We start from the raw sequence: 20,841 nt of genomic DNA, 5'->3' as shown, positions 1-20,841 counted from the left end.
ACCGAGATGTACGACATCAACACGGGGCTCAAAAATCAGTTTTCTTGGAGGACAACATCCTCCCCGAATCCAGAGCCGCTGACGTTAAACCTCGGTGACAGCTCACCTACACTGAAGCTTACGCCCACAAGGTGTCATCCAGCGCCGAACGACTGGGCAGGAAGCCAGCTGACACACACACACACACACCTTCAAAGGGAGTAAACAAGACACCTTGTAGGTATCGGCTGATGCCGCTTTGGGGGTTTTGTAGTTGTAGGATGTTCTGGGATTTGGAGAGGATCGGTTGCTCCTTGTTGCTCTGGACGGGCTTAAATCTGTGAAGCCGTGTGTTTTGGGTTTTGTTCACGGGGGGGGGGGGGGGGGGGGGGTTGGGGGGGGGCAGTACAGGACGTTTTCCGGGTCGCATTTTACTTTGTTTTCGAGCTCACACAGCGCACAAGAGAGGCACGACCTCACATGCAGCGCAGGTCAAAATGGCGGCCGTTAGCCCATGTGTAGCTGTCGGGCGCTTCGCTCACCACTCGTTGCACTTTCCCGCTGCAGAGTGGCGTCAGGGCCGGACGGCCCGCGTGGTGCTGCAGGACGAGGACATCACCACCAAGATCGAGAGCGACTGGAAGAGGCTGAACACACTCGTGCACTACCAGGTGAGCGATGCCAATGCAACGACTGCAGCTAGCGAGTGTTTTATTATCAATGAAAGCGTCTCCTTTATTATTAATGGAGTCAATGTTTTTGTCCACGTGGGCAGAAAAGTGTGGACGCCCGTCACGATGTACCAGAACCACAAAGAATACAAAGATATTCAAAGAAAATGACTCTTTAAGATGAAGTTGGGATGAATGAAAGCTGCAAATGAATCATTTCAGCTCAACATGGAGCATATCTGTTCCACTCGTACCAACCTTGAATCTTTTCTTCCTCTGCGATGTTGTTGATGAAGGACAGACTGTTATTCATTCATATTCATATCTCTCACGCCTGCCGACGGGTTCTCGACCCGCTGGGTCACGAACACGTTTAGTTACCCAGCATGCACTCTGAGCCGCCTCGTGTCTTTTGCTTCTTTTTCTTTTCCTCCAGCTCATAAATGTCTGTGCAGGTCACCGACCTCCGATGAGTCACCATGTTGCTTCAATCCAAGCTTTGTCTTGATACTTGCAACACACACACACACACACACACACACACATACATATACACACTCTCTCTCTCCCTCTCCCCCTCTCTCTCTCTCTCTCTCTCTCTCTCTCTCTTGCTCACTCACTCACTCTCTCTCACACACAAACACTCTCAGTCTCAAACACACACACACACTCACTCACACTCTCTCTCTCTCTCTCACGTTTTAGCAGCAGACTTGTTTGAACAAAAGAGTAATCTGCATCCTGCTGTAAAAGCGTTTTAACAAAAGACGTTTGTTCTCTTATCCGCCGAGGAGATAAACAACTTCTCTCTCTGCTCGTTCTAAATCCCTCTGCCAGGTGTGTTAGTGTTTGTTCGCTTGCTAAGCTGGATTATCGTGAGCTTTCGCTCCGAGCTCGCGCTGCAGAGCGGCGTGACGTCGGTTCATCCGCTGACGACCTCGCCGCGTCCGCCCAGCACGCCGACAGTAGATCACCTGGAACTACGGCAAGACCCGAGGGCCATGCCCCGAGGGCCACGCCCGAGGGCCACGCCCAGCCTCTGCTGAGCCCTTCAGACTGAGACACGGCCGGCTAGGTCGAGCTAACGCGTGCTTCACGGCGCATTGTAATCTACGTTAGCTAGGAATTGACGCGCATTTAGATAAAGATACATTTAGCTTGTGTTTGTTGCATTTTAATTTCTTTCGACTGTGTTTGACCGTCACCCAAGTGGAGGAGGATTGATAAGAGATAAGATAATCCTTTATTAATCCCTCAGTAGGGAAGAGCAGAGGCATCGTGATCGATGCTCGGCCATCTGTACTCTGAATTAGTGGATGACGAGGAGGGAAGAAACTCTTCAGCGCTCGACGTCTCCAGAAGGTTTCACTTGACCTAAAGTCCTCTAGAAGTTTATTATACGTCTTGTGAATCAAGACCATTTACAAAAAAATCATAAGTCCCAACCTCTTTAGAGCCATTCGGACTTAAACGCAGTCGGCTATGTCAAGCTAACGCGCGCTTCTCGGTGCATTGTAATCTACGTTAGCTAGGGATTGACGCGCATTTAGATATAGATATACATTTAGCTTGTGTTTGTTGCATTTTAATTTCTTTCGACTGCATTTGACCGTCACCCAAGTGAAGGAGGATTGATAAGAGATAAGATAATCCTTTATTAATCCCTCAGTGGGGAAGAGCAGAGGCATTGTGATCGATCTGTACTCCTGAGTTAGCGCTTGACGAGGAGGGAAGAAGCTCTTCGACGTCTCCAGAAGGTTTCACTTGACCTAAAGTCCTGTTGAAGTTTATTATACGTCTTGTGAATCAACTGCGCTTTGCAAAATCATAAATTTCCCGCCAAATCCCCGCTCCCTTGATTTGCATTCACATTTACAACTTTCATGAAGCCCAGCCGTGCTCACCGTCGACCCTCCAACCCGTTAGAGAGATGGATGTTAGGACTTTACCTTTTGTCTTGCAGGTGTCTGAGCGCTGTGTGGTGGCTCTGGTGCCCAAACAGATGTCCTGCTTCAACATCCCCTGCTCCGCCAGCTTCCCTCGCAGCATCAGCCGATACGGTCAGTCCTGTTTCAGAAACACAAACGCTTAATATTCCTGCGGCTCGCCGCCGCGGCGTCGCTCCATCTGCTGCCGTCGCTCAGCGGTCTGCTGCAAAGCGCGCGAGCAGACGCTGCTAAGCGGCACATTACACAAAGAGAGTCTGGAAAACATTCGTCTGGTCGCTCCCGGAGTGACGACCCGAAGATTCAGACGACATCTCGACGCGAGCGCTGATCTTTCATTTGAGGTTTCAAGAGATTCAAGAAAGAAATGAACACGGCAAGCGGGATGATGATAAGAGGAAGATCACTTTAATCCATGCACTTGTGCAATATTGTACAAGTTTTTTTATCTATCTGTAAATACAATTTATTTTTATTCCATCTGTAAATGTATTATTCAGATAAGATAATCCTTTATTAGTCCCTCTGTGGGGAAATTACAGGATTACAGTAGCACTGCTCGCAAGTAATAGTAATAAGATAAAGAAACAAGTAATATAAATAAACAATAGAATGGTAATAAACAGATTTTTTCTTTTTTTTTTTAGCAGTAACAAGAATAATATTAAATTTACAGATGGAATAAAAAATATACAGATGAATCCGATATTTAAAATATACAGATGGAATAAAAATAAATTATATTTACAGATGATTCGAAATTGTACAAAGTACTGAAAATACTGAGAAATACAATTCTTAATACATTCTTCTTTGTTTTGTCTTCTTTGTTATTACCGTTCTATTGTTTATTTATATGACTTGTTTCTTTTATGTTATTATTTATTACTTGTGAGCAGTGCTGCTGTAATCCTGTAATCTCCCCACTGAGGGACTAATAAAGGATTATATTATCTTATCTTATCTTAGGAGGCAGAGCGACAGAAAGAGGACTCGAGCCCAGATAGAAAACAGGCCTTCAGTGAATGAAAACCCATGAAATGATGTCAGCAGATGATTTTACAGTCTGAACACACGTCCGAGCTGCTCACTCGCAGATTACAAAGAGCCTTCAATCCAGATCTGAGAGACGAACGTGACTTTCCCTTTGCCGTCTGTCAGGATATCAGACTCACGAAGCTTATTTATGTATTTAATCCAGGCGTGGACGTTCCCTTCCGCTCGACGCCCACCAGCCCCGACAGCCCTCACTCGCGGGTTCCCATGCTGACGCCCGACCTGGAGAGCGGCGTCAAAGTCTGGCACCTGGTGAAGAACCACGACCACGGGGACCAGAAGGAGGGCGAGCGCGGCAGCAAGATGGTGTCCGAGATCTACCTGACGAGGCTGCTGGCGACCAAGGTGCCGACGCAGAGTCACAGAGTCAAAGTGTCACAGAGAGTCAAAGTGTCACAGAGAGTCACACAGAGTCACAGAGTCAAAGTGTCACAGAGTCACAGAGAGTCACATAGACACAGAGTCACAGAGTCAAAGTGTTACAGAGAGTCACAGAGTTACACAGAGTCACATAGACACAGAGTCAAAGTGTCACAGGGAGTCACACAGAGTCACAGAGTCAAAGTGTCACAGAGAGTCAAAGTGTCACAGAGAGTCACACAGAGTCACATAGACACAGAGTCACAGAGTCACAGAGTCAAAGTGTCACAGAGTCACAGAGAGTCACACAGAGTCACAGAGTCAAAGTGTCACATAGACACAGAGTCACATAGACACAGAGTCACAGAGTCAAAGTGTCACAGAGTCAAAGTGTCACAGAGAGTCACACAGAGTCACAGAGAGTCACACAGAGTCACACAGAGTCACAGAGTCAAAGTGTCACATAGACACAGAGTCACAGAGTCAAAATGTCACAAAGTCAAAGTGTCACAGAGAGTCACAGAGTCACAGAGAGTCACGCAGAGTCACAGAGTCACAGAGTCACAGAGTCACAGAGTAAGAGAGTCAAAGTGTCACATAAAGTCAGAGAGTCACAGAGAGTCATGTTCTGCTGGTTCTGCTGGTGCTCAAGTACATTCAGTTTAACCTCATTTTAAACGGCTTGTTCAACCCAAACAGTAGAAACGGACAAGTCGGTTACGTTCTGGTGGTTTATTTTTCTTTCGGATTAGGAACAGTATTAGGAATAGGAACAGGATTAGGAAAAGGAACAGGATTAGGAATAGGAAAAGGAACAGGATTAGGAACAGGATTAGGACTAGGAACAGAATTAGGAATAGGAAAAGGAACAGGATTAGGAAAAGGAACAGGATTAGGAATAGGAAAAGGAACAGGATTAGAACTACGAACATGATTAGAAAAAGGAACAGGATTAGGATTAGGAACAGGTTGATAAACTTTAACACGAACAAAAAGAGTGGATTAAACTCTACATCAGAATGGCATTAAAAAAATAATAAAACATTAAACTACACAGTTTTTTACTAAATAAATTACACAACCAAATCAAATTCAAAGATCAGATGAAATTTCCATCTGCAGTCTTTCCATAACATACATGACGTTCACTTAAACTTTCCCTTAAAGTTATTAGAAATGAAATGAATCCAAACCTGATGCGTCTGCGGTTGAACCCGAGCAAAGATAGCGGCTAAGCTAACACCAAACATTTCATACCCAGACTCATTGAGGCGTGCGCTGGTGAATTTGGTCCCTCCAGAAACACGGGTTGCATTTTGTGTTCCGCTTTGTTGTGCTGGTTTGGGTTCTGCCCCCTGCAGGCCGGAGTTCACAGACGCTCTTTGACGCCGGTTGTCCTATTATTTTCTGCTCTATTATGTTTTTTTTCATGCAAAATCTACCAAAGTTTTAACTCTCAACTCTCAAAACGTGGTTTTCCCTTCAGGGAACGCTGCAGAAGTTCGTGGACGACCTGTTTGAGACGCTGTTCAGCACCGTGTGCCGCGGCACCGCGCTGCCGCTCGCCATCAAGTACATGTTCGACTTCCTGGACGAGCAGGCCGACCGGCACGGCATCCACGACGTGGACGTGCGACACACCTGGAAGAGCAACTGGTGAGCGAGCGAGAGAGAGAGAGAGAGATTGAAGAACTTCTTAATTATCCTCCTCCTGCACGATGTGTAACTCTGCAGTTTAAAGCTCTTGATCACTGGGTTTTCATCTCGTTCACGCGACTTTAAAAGTCATTAAAGGAAACAGAACGAGAACACCTCGTCTCCTCGAGGAGGTCGTGTTGCACTCGAGTAATGACGCCTTGTTCCTGCAGCTTGCCGCTGCGCTTCTGGGTCAACGTGATCAAGAACCCCCAGTTTGTGTTCGACATCCATAAGAGCAGCATCACGGACGCCTGCCTGTCCGTGGTGGCTCAGACCTTCATGGACTCCTGCTCCACCTCTGAGCACCGGCTGGGCAAAGACTCGCCCTCCACCAAGCTGCTGTACGCCAAGGACATCCCGCACTACAAGAGCTGGGTGGAAAGGTGTGTGTGTGTGTCTGTGTGTGTGTGCGGTTGTCGTCAATCCTTCACAGGGTCGGTTATGAATCCGGGTCCATGTTTTCGTGTGAAAGTTATAGAATTTACATTTGTTTTATTAGAAATTAGATTAGGATTAGGTTTGTTATATTAAAGGTCGTGACGGCTTAAGGCAGCGGTTCTCAAACTGTGGGGCCGCGACCCTCTGGTGGGGCGAGGAGGTATTACAGGTGGGGCACAGCGGGGGATGCAGATTCTTAAAAATCTTTTTTTTTTTTTTAAGAGTCTTTTTTTTTATGGAAGCCCATTTCTGCCACAAAAAAAAATTAGGACCAAAAAAAAAAAATTAGGACCAAAAAAAAAAATTTAGGACCAAAAAAAAAAAAAAGATTAGGACAATAAAAAATTTGTCTTTTTTTTCGTTGCCTTTTTACAAGTCAACAGAGAGAGAAAAAAAAAAAGTTGATTATTTTAAAAAAAATAATTTTTGGTCCTAATTTGTTTTTGTGTGTGTTGTGGAAATGGGCTTAAAGCTTTGTTTTTATGAAGAGCGTTGTAGTTTCTGATATCGATGCACTCTGGTGCGATCCTCCATGTTGTATTCCAACTCTTTGTCGGTGGCTATGTTAATCCCAGGTTTTGTCAGAACGGATGGATTAATCTACGTATTCTTGTTTTCTACAATCAGAAAGATTTTCTCAAATACAACTTCAGTCAATTTCAATCTTTTCCCCGCATCGCTCGCCGTTCCCCTCGCACGGTTTCCCCCTCGTTCGTGCTTGATGCCGACGCCAATGAGGAGCGCTTGCTCTGGATTCTCCCCGCTATGCATTGTGGGGCAGAATCCTCTCGCGTGAGCGTGAGTTGACGAACACAAACTGTGGCACAACAACTCGCTCTAACAGGGGTCGGACGAGAAGGAGTTGAAGCGTAATGAAGTGACAGTTTCCACCAGTACAATCGTTTGTTGAGAAGAAACTGTGTGCGGGTCTGAAGCCACGTGACTCACAGACTGAACATCCGAGTGACACCTTTCCTTATTTTACTGGCATAACGCCTCCGATTCACTGACTCCCTTCATAATGGATGCTCTCTGACTTTTTTACAACAACACAGTGAATCCAGGTAAAGCTCTGGTATGCATGACTGTGCCCTTGACTCTGACGGAGAGTGTGTGTGTGTGTGTGTGTGTGTCTCAGGTACTACGCTGACATCAACCGCCTGCCTGCCATCAGCGATCAGGATATGAATGCCTATCTGGCTGAACAGGCCCGCCTTCACTCCAGTGAGTTCAACATGCTCAGTGCCCTTCATGAGATCTACGCCTACGTCAGCAAGTACAGCCAAGAGGTGAGGCCCGGTCAGAAATGTGCTGCGCAGGTCCTGCTGCTGTGGTTAGCTGACCGAAGCTAGCTTTTTCCTTTTTTTTTAATATATATAGATATATTAAAGCAGCTGCAAAGGATAAAATGAGCATGTGTACTGTACGTGGTGAATCCACAGGGAACTAGAAAGGTGCATTCGGCTCAAAGTTGCTCTCCAAGACGACACACACACGCTTGTCAAAAGTGAAATGAAACACGACTCGCTGTCCGGCGAGCATGGAGGTAGTCGCTCGCTCATCGCTGGACCGGTCGCTCCATCCTCCTGGTGGAGCGAGTTACCCCCGACTCTGCAGCCCCGTCTTTAAAACGCTCTGAACGCTGCGCCAAACAGCTAGCCACCGCTAGCTGGTGGCTAACAGAAGAGCATTTTGCCCGTAGAGAGCCAGATGAATCCCCCCAAGGAGCTGGAGGAGGCGGAGCTTAAAGAAGAGCTAATGTTGGACTTAAATTAGTCATGTGGACACAAACAGAACTCTCTTCATGAATGAAAACGTTTCCCTGCCTGTCGGCTGTGTGGAGAAGCGATTCCTTTGCTAATGAGTGCATCATTACTGCTTCATGAGGCTCTCGTGTGTCAGTGTGCTGCCCCCAAGTGGCCAGAGATGGAGATGAATGCATGTTTAGAGCGTAGCGTACGGTTGGGTGTGGTCAGAGCAGAGCTCTGCTGCTCTACACCTCTGATGCACACCTGCACAAGACGTTCAGAGGGCGTTCAATTGATCCTTAAAGGCTCACCGATCAATAACTTCAGCTCCATGTTGATGCATTTTGAACAAATCAATGAGGTTTTGGCTTCTAAAATGTCAGAAATACTGAAAATTCAGGTGACAGGAAATGTTTAAGATGACAAGAGTCCAAAACACAAAATATATCTGTATATTTTTTTGCATGTGCACTGATTTTAATCAAGCAAATCAATGGTGGTTGAAGCAATATATTCAAATATTTAGAGATGTAACTATCACAGACGGACGTTCGGTGCAAAGCTGCAACCAGTTTTCTCACGAGCCAATCAGAGCACTCGAGACTGTTCCAGGAGGCGTGGCTTAACGGGACAATCAAGTGTTTTTTTAACATTGAAGCATGTGCACATGTTCCAGTAGAAAGACAAAATACAAGTATAGAGCTGACCAATGACATGTCCTGCGTTTCACAGTTTGTGTGTGTTTGTGTGTGTCTCTGTGTGTGTGTTTTAGATCATTGAGGCGCTGAAGCAGGATGAACAGGCCCAGAAGCAGAAGTTGGCGTATAAAATGGAGCAGATCATCTCAGCCATGTCTGCAGAGAGCTGAGGCACACAAACACCACAAACATACACAAACAAGCGCTACACACACACACACGCTGTAGCGCACTACAACAGATGTGTTGTGAACCCCATCGGCAACACGCGTGGCACACATGAACACACACATCACGTGCACACACACACACACACACACACACACAGCGGTCCACAGGGACGCTGCAGACTTAATGGACCTACTGTACAAACAAGCCGACAATGCATCCACAGAGAGATCCCCCGTGCATAAACACACACATACCATGCACATACGCTGCACAGACACACACATATGATGCACATACACACACCACAGCACACGGAGCGTCCCAAAGCGCCACGTCTGGATCCAGCGCCGCCGTTTGTTTGTTTGTTTTTTGCAGAAGAAGAACTCCAACAGGCGAAAAGCCCGACGTGTGAAACGCTGCCGGAGAGACAGAGAAGTAGTCGCTCACACTAAACGTGTGTGTGTGTGTGTGTGTGTGTGTGTGTGTGTGTGTGTGTGTGTGTGTGTGTGTGGCATGACTGGAGCTCTGAGGAGAACAGCACTTAATAAAGAAAGACTGGACAGGAGTCTCTGGAGGAGCTCCTCAGAGGCAGGAGACGCTTTAATGGGACGAAACTCAAAGTTTTCTTCTTTTTTTTTAAAAATGTGTCAAAGATGGAGGACGGTTACTCGCACTACATATCACGGGGGCTCGGAGCGACATCGCCGTTTGGAGCCGAGACGTGGAACTTTGTCTTGTTAAGCCTTTTAAAGGATTTTTAAAAAAGAGAGAGAGAGAACACTAAAGACTCTGGCGTCGTTACTTTTCATTCCCTCACTTGAAGTCGCCCAAAGTTATTTATTTTTGTTTAAAGAAGATTTTCTGGATCACAGCCCTCCAGGGCGCGGAGCCGCACCGTGGTGTGGCCGTGGCGAGGCCTCCAGGGGGCGCAGCCGCACCGTGGCGAGGCCTCCAGGGGGCGGAGCCGCACCGTGGCGAGGCCTCCAGGGGGCGGAGCCGCACCGTGGCGAGGCCTCCAGGGGGCGGAGCCGCACCGTGGTGAGGCCTCCAGGGGGCGGAGCCGCGCCGTGGTGAGGCCTCCAGGGGGCGGAGCCGCACCGTGGCGAGGCCTCCAGGGGGCGGAGCCGCACCGTGGTGAGGCCTCCAGGGGGCGGAGCCGCACCGTGGTGAGGCCTCCAGGGGGCGGAGCCGCGCCGTGGTGAGGCCTCCAGGGGGCGGAGCCGCGCTGTGGTGAGGCCTCCAGGGGGCGGAGCCGCGCCGTGGCGAGGCCTCCAGGGGGCGGAGCCGCGCCGTGGCGAGGCCTCCAGGGGGCGGAGCCGCACCGTGGCGAGGCCTCCGGCTCTTTCGCAACACAACACTGCAAAAGGCATCGCCTTCACGTTTCAAAACATGCCTGGCGATGTCTTCCAGACCCCAAACCGCTGGCTTTACTTGTGCCAAATATATAAAAGTACGTCTCATGTTTCATTCATGTTCAACGCTCCTGTGAAAGCTATTAATAACTATGTCATCGTACGGAAAAGATCCCATTTGAGATGGGACTTTTTATTTTGTTGTGCGGTGATGATCTATAGAGCGCCCAATGCAGCCACTCAGAGATAAGTGGAGACCAAATTGAACTGTAGCAGAACGCTTGATTAATGACGCTATGAGTCTGATAGAGCATCAGATTAGCCAACACCCGCCCCCCCCCCCCCCCCCCTCCACCCCCCTCTCCACCCCCCCTCCCACCCCCACCCCTCCACCCCTCCTCCTCCTTCCCCCTCCCCTCTCCTGTCTCATCAGTCATTGTTTACATTTTTCGCATGATACTTGAAATGCAACGAGTGTTCGAGATATTAAGATCACCTGCTGCTCCTGATTACGTTAGATGAAGGCTTTGATGCCACATTGATCCCTCCCCCCCCTCTCCTCCCCCCCCCCTTTTCCCTCCCCCCCCCCCTCCCTCCTCACATACTTTCAAACGTAACCTGGAAATTAAACGCAGGACGATTTCTCACCTCGGAGCTTTGCAAAAGAGTCTGATCCCTCAGAATAAAAGCAGGTGTTCCTAACATGTTGTCCGTATGACACATGACACATGCATGTGTCATGTGTCACACCTCTACAGAGTGTGGACGTGTGACACGTGACACACGTGTGCATCAGCGTCTGGTCCTTGTAAAGTGAATTCTTTAGCAGCTGTTTGCTGCTTCATCGTGTCGTCTTTCAGCATCTTTCAGGTTTTAAAAACCTTCAGATGTGCGTTTCTGTTCTTCTTCTTCTCCTCCTCCTCCTCCTCGTCTCCTCGCTGCCGTGTTGACGGAGTGCCATATCTCAACCTTCAACCATTACATCATCACGATGGAGGATCCGGTCCGAGGCCTCGCGTCGATTCAGGGCTTCGTTTATTTATTTATTTTTTGGGATTGTTTGCGTTTCAAGCGCCGTGACGCTGAACGGCGAGCGACTGGGTTTCCTCGCTGGCCGTCGGCGTGGTGGCGTTCCAGCATCAGAGGGGTTAACTCCCCACAGGACCTTTATGTCACGCCACGCCAGGAGAGAAAGATGATTATATAAATAATTAATGCATTTCCTGTTCAGTGTTGAAGTTACGACGGAGAACTCGTCTGTCTCGATGTGTGGTTTGATAATTTATAAATGTGTTGTGCAATAAACTGTCAGACATTTAAACGGTAATGTTTTTTAAACTATATATTATTGTATAAATATTGTACATAAAAAACACTCCTATTTTGCAAGCAAAAGATTCACTTTGTACTGTTCTTATACATTAAATGCGCAGCTGATGAAAACAATATCTGCCTGGTTTCTTCTGTGCTGATGCAAAGTTATTATTAATATTAATATATTAATTCATTATATTAATATATTAAAATTTTCAAATGTACAGCTTGGACTATAATATTACATTAACCAACAATCTAATGTGTTGCTATTCAGGTTTTGTTATGAATCATGATGAATATTTTCAATGCTAACGCATGATAAGTATGTATTTAATGTATTTGATGTATTTTTAAGACAAGAGATTACGTCGTTTAAGCCGAGCGGAGACGCTGCCACGCGTCACGTGATCATCTGTTGTTGTGTTGGTGGACCAGAAGCTAATTAATCCAGTTAAACTATTTATTTTTCATGAAAGGAATCTGAAACGATGACGTCAGAGATCACCCCGAACCCCCGAGCTGCAGACAATATTTATTAGTTTTTATTCAAATGAGAGTTTTATTTTGGTGGGATCGAAACAACCACCAGAAGGATTGTTGAAAAGATCACTTTAATTCAACACAAGTTTTGGGATAATACAGCGTAAATATTTATAATTATTATAATGAATAAAGTCTGTTTTAAGAAAAAATTACAAACAATTTAGAATTTGGCAGAAATGAATGAATCTGCTGCCAGATACACACACACACACACACACACACACACACACACACACACACACATGACGTGTGCAGCTCTCCACGTCCAATCAGCTGTGAGTATGTGTGTGTGTGTGTGTGTGTGTGTGTGTGTGTGTGTGTGTGTGTGTGTGTGTGTGTGTGTGTGTGTGTGTGGCTCAGAACAACACTGGCGGCTCCTCAAGAGCTTCACGTTGATGCTGCAAAAGCTTCACTTGCTTCAGGACTGAAGCGTTTCTCAGCACCGGACGCTTCTCTCCATGGAGAAGATGTTTGTGTACTTTGAAGTATTTTATCAAGTATTTTGCAGACTTTCTGGCCGGTGAGGTTCTCGGGTTGCTTTACAGCGGCGCGCAGCTAGAGGGCGCTGTGTCTCCAGAGCAAACCGCTGCAGGTAGCTTCAGTCATCAGAAGAAGAAGCAACAGAACTTCAGCTTCAGTGTCTTCATGTTTGTATGGAAGCTCAAGAACAGTTGAAACTCAAGTCGACACTCTGGATAATCTCATAATTTAAAAATCTTAATTTTTGAGTCCTCACGCAATCAGAGACGTCTTCAACTCAAATGTCAGGAAGTATTCATTTCATTTTATTTCTCCAGCAATCAAACTCATTGTAACGATGCGTCGACCTTTATGGCAATAACACGACGGCTATTCGATGTTTAAATGTGCCGCAAACCTCCACCTGGTCTTGGAAGCGCGTTGGATATCGAAGAGTCGAGCTCGTAAAACAACAAAGAAACATCCTGAAGAGAAAGAGCTTCCTTTGAGAAGAAGAAGCCGCGTGATGAGCGACCTCGCGGTGCGAAGGACCGTGTCTGGATCGGCCACGAGGACTCAGAATGAATTATTCATGTTCAACCCTCGGGGCTCTGGGCCAGCGGAGGCAGAGAGGGAGGGGGGAGGGGCCTCCCGACCCACACCTGTCACATCCAGGTGTGGGTGTCATCTGGGTGTCATCTGGGTGTCATCTGGGTGTCGTAGAGCCGTCTGTACGCCTGCCAGGCGGCCGGCCCGGGTCTCTGCTCCCTCGTCTCTGTGCTTGTCAGAGTTCCACCTTCAGAGTCGCGTTGACTCAACCCTTGAGCACTGAAGTGTGAGCGAGCCGCAGGGCGGCGTCTCCGCGATGGACGGCGTGGTTTGGGCGGCGTCATGGAGGAAAACCTTCACTGCTCCTCTCCATCAACCCTGGAAGTTGTCGTCGTTTCGCCATCTTTGCTTTTGCGCTTCATTTCTTGAGTTGGAGCAGATCCTCAGCTTCCTGCCGGCTGTTTCATTCAGGGAGGAAACGAACCTTCATGTCTTTTATACGCAGACGCAGAACCCTCAACAGGAAGTTGCAAAACGGCGACTCCGCTAATGGGGATTTTTTTTTTTTTTTTGGAGAAAACATTTTTCTTTTTAGAGAACTTTTTTTTAGAGCAATTTGTTTTTTTTGAGCAAAATATTTTTTTAGAATTTAAAAAAAAAAAAAAAAAATTTTGTTGAGAAACTTTTTTTTTTAGAGCAATTTGTTTTTTTTGAGCAGAATATTTTTTTAGAATTTTTAAAAAAAAAAAAAAAAAATTTTGGTCAGAAACTTTTTTTTAGAGCAATTTGTTTTTTTTGAGCAAAATATTTTTTTACAATTTAAAAAAAAAAAAAATTTTTTTTGGAGAGAAACTTTTTTTAGAGAGAACAGTTTTTTTTAGAGGATTTTTTTTGCGTGAATTTTTTTTAAGCTTTTTTTTAGAGCATTTTTATTTTGGAGCAAAATATTTTTTTTTTAGAATTTCCACAAAAAAAAAAAATTTTGGAAGAGAAACTTTTTTTGGAGAGCAGTTTTTTTAGAGAGAGAGAACAGTTGGTTTTTTGCGCGAATTCTTTTTTTTTAGAGAATGTTTTTTTGAGAACTTTTTTTTGAGAATATTTTTTAGATAACTTTTTTTTAGAGCATTTTCTTTTAAAATAACTTTTTTTTATGAGAGAATTTTCTTTTTTTTTTAGCTTTTTTTTGACAGCAAAGATTTTTTTACGCAGAGACGTGAGACCCGTCGTCCCGTCGGCCCGTCGGCCATCTTGCGTGCGTCGCCCAAAATGTCTGACTATCCGTCAAAGCTACACGAGCCGTTCGCAGCAGCAAGGCTGTGATTGGTCCGCTAACCACGTCCTTTCTGAGTCTCTCACGTCCGGTTTCACAGCATGAAACCTCTGTTTTTAAAAGCCACAGCAGAAACCGGAACAATGGATCCTGTTGAAGAACGTTTGGCTGAAGAGGTCCACAAATATGAGCATTTATAAAACCTGACGGAGTATCAGGACACGATGGCGGGATCATAAACCAACACGAGTCTGTTGATGCAACGTGGCCAGTTGCAGTTGCAGGGTGTGTATCGCCCTTCACACACACGGACCGACGCGAGATCTTGAAGAATAATTCAAACTGTGTCTCTAACTGTGGAGCGAATGCTGAATGGGGGAAAGGCCTCAGAACAACCGGCAGCCGCTTTGTGTTATTAATGGATGCTCTGCTTCAGCGCTGGAGTCTGTTTGCAAAGAAACAGGTGGACTCAATAACAGGAACGCTTGCATGCAATGCGGCGTTGCTGAAAACAAGCAGTCAATTCAATTATTGAGCGAATATGAAGACGTGTGTTTGATTTAGATTTACAATATTCAGTCAGATGTTTCAGGTATTTGTATTTTAGACTCAGCTCAGCTCTCTTTTAGACATTAAACCTCTCAGTTGGTTTATTCTGGACAAACATCATCACATGTTAATCAAACAGCCGCATGGTTTCAGCCTCATGCGTGAGGATGTCAAGCCTCCTCTCTCATGTGATCGTAAACTGCATATCTCTGTGTTTTGGGATTAATAATTTAAATAGTCATTAGATGCAATCCTTAAATACAAACAAATTGCCTTCATATATGTAAATAAAACCCATGAGATGATTCTGTTTAGCTGAGGCTGGACTGTAATGTGCAGGAGCGATGCATCCTTGTGTGTGCAGCTTCTTCAGGGCAGCGGTTCCTTTCAGGTGAAGAAACCAGCGGCCACAATCACAGGACACACACACCGAATGTGTTGTGTTTGTTTCCCGTTTCCCTCTTGTTCACTCCCTCTACACCACACCATCAAGGCTCAGATCCCCTGAAGCGGCGCAGCAACGCCGCCTGCAGGCCGGAGAGGTCTGCGAGCAGCGGCGTCCTGCTGCTTTAATTAACCACACACACACACACACACACACACACACACACACACACACACACACGGACAAAAGACAGCTGTCCAAACCGGAGGAGGGGGTAAATCACTGATGACCACAGCTCAGCCTCATTGGATGAGGTAATGCATGACGACACACACGTTTGCTTTGGTCATTTCTCTTGAGCCCACCAGCATGCGGACTCTGCTCTTAACGACCTTCACGGCCTCTCAGTCGTCTCTGAAATACGTGAAATGCTTTCAGTTCAACTCCAAATATTCAGCGTGCGGCAATAAAAAAAGAGGATTTATTGATGCGCTGGTGGAGATTATGTGAAGTCAGCGGACAGAGGACAGCGGTGAAGTCTCCTGGTGCCACCTAGTGGCCAAAGATATCATCACACACAGAGAGAGAGAGAGAGAGAGAGAGAGAGAGAGAGAGAGAGAGAGAATGTGACGTAGGAAAAGGGCAAAGGGTAAGTATCAGTGACAAAAGGTGTTTGTTTCAGCACTGCTGCCCTGAGGGTGTGTGTGTGTGTGTGTGTGTGTGTGTGTGTGTGTGTGTGTGTGTGTGTGTGTGTGTGTGTGTGTGTGTGTGTGTTTTCTAGTTTGTAAGTTTGCAAATTTCTAGTTTGTAAGTAAATTATCTCCAAATCTTTGCTGTAAAAAAAAAAACTCAAAAAGAAAATTTGCTCTCCAAAAAAAATAATTCTCTAAAAAAAAAAAAATCTCTAAAAAAAGATTTTGCCCAAAAAAAAAATTCTCTAAAAAAAGATTTTGCTCCAAAAAAAATAAATTCTCTCAAACAAAATGCTCTCAAAAAGAAAAATGTTCTCTCAAAAAAAAAAAAAAAAAAATTCACATTAGCGGAGCCGCCGTTTTTCTACTTCCTGTCGGGCTGCTGTCAGACAGGAAGTAGAAGCTGCATCGCTGGTCCTGCAGAACATGTTGAAGACACGGTGAACTTCCATTGAGCCGCACGACTCGGTGGTCCTCGCTGCGTCCAATGAAACTTCCATCAAACATAAAAATAAGACTGTTTGCATAAATCACCTGTGACCTTTTGCCTGAAAACATCCAGGAAGTGATATTTTACAGTCCGATTGCTCTAAAAAAAGTTCTCTAAAAAACAAACTTTGCTCTGAATCTAAGAAGTATATTTGTGGACGTAGTGGTGCATGCGCTGAATAAGGCAGGGGAAACATTGCTATAAAACAATTTTTAAAAACGCTGTAAAAAAATGTTCTTTCAAAAAAAAAAGTTGTCGGTTTGTTTTTGGAGCGAGAACTTTTTAAAAATTGAGAGCAAAGATTTGGAGATAATTTACTTACAAACTAGAAATTTGCTCGTGTCAAAAAGACACAAATCTACCTCTGTGTGTGTGTGTGTGTGTGTGTGTGTGTGTGTGTGTGTGTGTGTGTGTGTGTAGCTCCTGACACTGCAGACCACAGATTGCAACCCGAGACCACAAAGACAAACACACGCCAGCGACTCCTGTTGGTTCAGGAAGCAGCGACTCCGCTCTCCTCTTTCTTTTGTCTGCTTCTTCCCGCTCACTCGGAGAGGTAACGGTCAACAGTTGCTGCAGTTTGAAATGAAAACCCCTCCCACTACTACATCCTCCTCCTCCTCCTCCTCCTCCTCTTCCTCCTCCTCCTCCTCGTCCTCCTCCTCCTCCTCCTCCTCCTCTTCCTCCTCCCATCCCCCCTTCACTTTCTCAGCCTCTCCTGCTCATGAAATCACTTCAACACAGGCTCCCTTTGTGGGATTCATGGCACCTATTTTCAAAGCGCCACAAATTGTGCAGAACAAGGCGTGTGTGTGTGTGCGTGTGTGTGTGTGTGTGTGTGTGTGTGTGTGTGTGTGTGTGAGAGAGAATGCTTCTACAAATACACTGAACCAGAATTAAGTTCAGAAGATCTGTTCCATGAGGACTTTAAAACAAACATTTTGTAAAGCATGTGCATGGGCCACTCTCAGAGTCCCGCCCCCTGAGCGCGGACCGGCCAATCGTAGCGTAGCATCTCGACCATGAATCCAACCTCCATCCTGATCCACAGACTCTCGTTGACTTTCTTATTTTTAAGGCTGCTTAAGAGGATTCCCACCTTAAACGTTGCGTTCCTTAAAACCCGTGGAGCTAGCATGCGTACGTTAGCACGTCACGCTAGCTAGCTTAACAGGAACCGTGCTGTTCTTTACTTTGTAGTCTTCTGTGTCGGATGCAGGTGTTGTGTTGTCTTCAGTCTTTATCTCTCTGCTGACATCTTGAGTACATCCATCAAACACATATTTAAGGCTCGTTTGTCCGTCTCTCTCTCTGAAATTTGCCTGATTGTGTCCACAAAAGAAAGATAATAGTCGTTGAGTGAGTGGCAGCGTGGGCTCAAAGGGGGCGGGGCCTAGCGAAGGGGTTCAGTCTCTTTTTGGCTTCTCCTGAAGTCAAAACAGAACAATGAATCTTTGAAAGTTAAATGGTTGAATGGATGAAGACGGCCGGAGGGATTGTCTTCACACGAAAGACCGTCACATTAGCGGAGCCGCCGTTTTACTACTTCCTGTCGGCTGCTGTCAGACAGGAAGTAGAAGCTGCATCGCTGGTCCTGCAAAACATCTTGAAGACACGGTGAACTTCCAGTGAGCCGCACGACTCGGTGGTCCTCGCTGCGTCCAATGAAACTTCCATCAAACATAAAAATAAAACTGTTTGCATAAATCACCTGTGACCTTTTGCCTGAAAACATCCAGGAAGTGATATTTTACAGTCAGATTGAAGCCAGAAAGTTTCATCAGCAGCGTTCGACAAGTTTAAACCCAGAAAGAAATGAATGCCGTCGCTCTTTATTATTTAAACCGGCTGCTTAAAAACAATATTTGAGCGACAAAGAGGACGTATATCAAATCCTTCACATTTGATTGGGCAGCTAAAAAGTGGGCGGAGCTACATACACGCCTCCGTTGTCACTGTTAATTGATGGATGGATGATATTATTGGTTCAAATTGATTTTATTTTCGGCTTGTAGGTACGTTAAGGAAGGTTAAAATGTTCTGAAGATTATACAGTTTATGTCATATTGACCTTAATATCATCCAAAACCACCAAAACCAATATGAGTATGATGTTAATATTTCTTATTTGTTTTACACAGTGAAATAAAGCTTTATGAATCTGTTTTTAATTCCCTGGAAACAGGTTGTTTATTTCAGCAGTTTGTCATCGAGGGTTCAAAGCTCAATCCTGACAATAAGCTTTTGTTGTGTGGTTTCTGTTTGAGATCAAAAACACGTCTGAATTAATACTATTTGACTGCAAAACAGAGAAGTGTGCGTGTTCACAAAATGTTTGGCGACAGCTCAGGATGCGAGTCTTTAACGTGCAGAGTAATCATAGCTCTTCTCTCTTGATACTGAACCCGGTCGCCTTTATATTCTGGTTTCAGGAAGCGTTTAACGCTCCAATCTGGTTTAAACGCCTTCACCAGCTCCACCAAAAACACGCTCTGCTGTCACAACTCATCCACAACAGCAGCAGACACACAAAGACGGCAACGGAGCGTTGCTGAGGAGACGCGGCGCAGGAGCTGAGAAAGAGAAGTAAGCTGTAACAGATGTGCAGAAACAGTCAACATACTATAAACAAATGAAGCCGTAGGAGGCCGGACCGACAGGCCCTAAATCACAGGATGCCAGCGATGGAAACGTTTTCCAGATTTGTGTTTTTGTGAGGAATGCAGTCGCCGTTTGTGTCGCTTTCCTGATGCGACGCTTCAGACCAAACGCTGACACCGAGGAGGACGGACTCACAGCGAGGATGAAGGAGCTGAGGATGAACATCTGGACACGCACGCCAAAGATTTACCATGAAATGATGTAGAAGTTCAAACACATCGAGGAAACTTTTACTGAGGAGTGAAAGAGACAAATGAAATGTATTAAAATGTCTGTTGGGTCCTTTCTGCCATGGAGCAGGACGCCCTGACTGCAGCAGAAACACTGACCAGTGTCATGGAGGTGGAGATGACCCACCTGAAGGTGTGAGAGGAGCCAGGCGAGAAGGAAGGGTGTGTGTGTGTGTGTGTGTGTGTGTGTGTGTGTGTGTGTGTGTGTGGAGGGAGGGGGGGGGGGGGGGGGTAAGAAGAGAGAGGAAATGGGGTGACGGGGGGGAGGACGGGGCCAAAAACAGAAACAAGGGGCTGATGGGCTCTGGGACTGGTTTCACATTACAAGACCATGTTTCATCCACGGAGCACTTCACTCGCCTTGATGCCACTTATTCCTTTGTCTCTCTCTCTCTCTCTCTCTCTCTCTCTCTCTCTCTCTCTCTCTCTCTCTCTCTCTCTCTCTCTCTCTCTCTCTCTCTCTCTCTAACAAGTCATTTAGCATACCTCCGCCAGTGGTTCCAGATGTGTGATTCACAGAGAGCATGAGAACAGCTAACACACAAAGTAAAAGGTCCCCAAATTGCCATTTGTGTGTGTGTGTGTGTGTGTGTGTGTGTGTGTGTGTGTGTGTGTGTGTGTGTGTGTGTGTGTGTGTGTGTGTGTGTGTGTGTGTGTGTGTGAGGGGACCCTGTGGGAGTGTGAAAGGCTCCATTGGACCCCGTGGTGTCTTCTCTACGGGGACGTTGGTGATTGATGGCGGCGCTGAGCGGCGGCGGCTCCGGGGCCGCTGACGTGGATTAAACTCATTAGCATAACAGCAGGGCGGCGACTTTTGTTTGCGGGATGATATTCTGCTCTGCGGTCCGTCTCCTTAAGCCCGTTAAGGACCAGAGTGCCACCCTATTGTCGGCTGTCACCTCTCATTGTGTATGGATTACTGCTGCGGGGGGGGGGGGGGCAAGGCCACCAAGAGGATGACACACACACACACACACACACATGTTGCGGCCTCATCACGGGAGGGGGGGGGGGGGGACTCAACACTCAGGTTAAATCAATATATTGATCGGTATCTGAAGAATGCTGCAACTTTCCTCCCGGCTCCCGAGAGAGCCGCAAAACTTTTTCCCTTTTACTTTCTCCTTTTTTCTTGTTTTTTAATTTTTCTTTTGGACAATCGTTTTTAATAGTGTGTGTGTGTGTGTGTGTGTGTGTGTGTGTGTGTGTGTGTGTGTGTGTGTGTGTGTGTGTGTGTGTGTATAATGTTGTGCGATGTGTCGAGCTACTCGGACCCTGAATTTCACTTTGGGGATCCATAACGTGATTATCTCAGAATCAGAAACTTTTTATTGCCACGTGAGTAAGTTCAAACGAGGAATTAGTCCTGGCGGAAGGTGCATCACAACAACAACAACAACAACAACAACAACAACAAACAACTGAGAACATTTATACAAGAGAAAGTATCAAATAAAATGTGGATAAACAAGTAATAAGTAAGTCAATAAGTAGGTGCAGTGAATATGCATTTAATAATTAGCAATGCAATTAAGAAATGAGAAATAAAGGTAACGATCAATAAGACCTCCTCCTGCAA

The 20,841-nt window shown here is 45.9% G+C and overlaps 1 protein-coding gene across 1 annotated transcript in view; it reads left to right on the top strand.

Moving 5' to 3' along the window:
* The window catches only part of LOC137798840 (plexin-A2-like), a 76,618-nt gene extending 66,979 nt beyond the window's left edge, over window positions 1-9,639 (top strand). Inside the window, exons 26-32 of the mRNA XM_068595838.1 lie at window positions 547-650; window positions 2,614-2,710; window positions 3,798-3,997; window positions 5,499-5,668; window positions 5,881-6,093; window positions 7,287-7,437; window positions 8,669-9,639. Coding sequence (XP_068451939.1) covers window positions 547-650; window positions 2,614-2,710; window positions 3,798-3,997; window positions 5,499-5,668; window positions 5,881-6,093; window positions 7,287-7,437; window positions 8,669-8,764 — 1,031 coding nt within the window. The 3' untranslated portion in view covers window positions 8,765-9,639. The remainder of the gene's footprint in view (window positions 1-546; window positions 651-2,613; window positions 2,711-3,797; window positions 3,998-5,498; window positions 5,669-5,880; window positions 6,094-7,286; window positions 7,438-8,668) is intronic.
* Window positions 9,640-20,841: the final 11,202 nt, after the last annotated feature.

This window comes from Clinocottus analis, unplaced genomic scaffold (genome assembly GCF_023055335.1).
Source record: "Clinocottus analis isolate CAN_PGR_092001 unplaced genomic scaffold, fCliAna1.0.p SCAF_32, whole genome shotgun sequence".
Lineage (NCBI taxonomy): Eukaryota > Metazoa > Chordata > Actinopteri > Perciformes > Cottidae > Clinocottus > Clinocottus analis.
The sequence above is the reverse complement of the archived record's forward strand: the minus strand, read 5'-3'. Positions and strand labels throughout refer to the sequence as shown.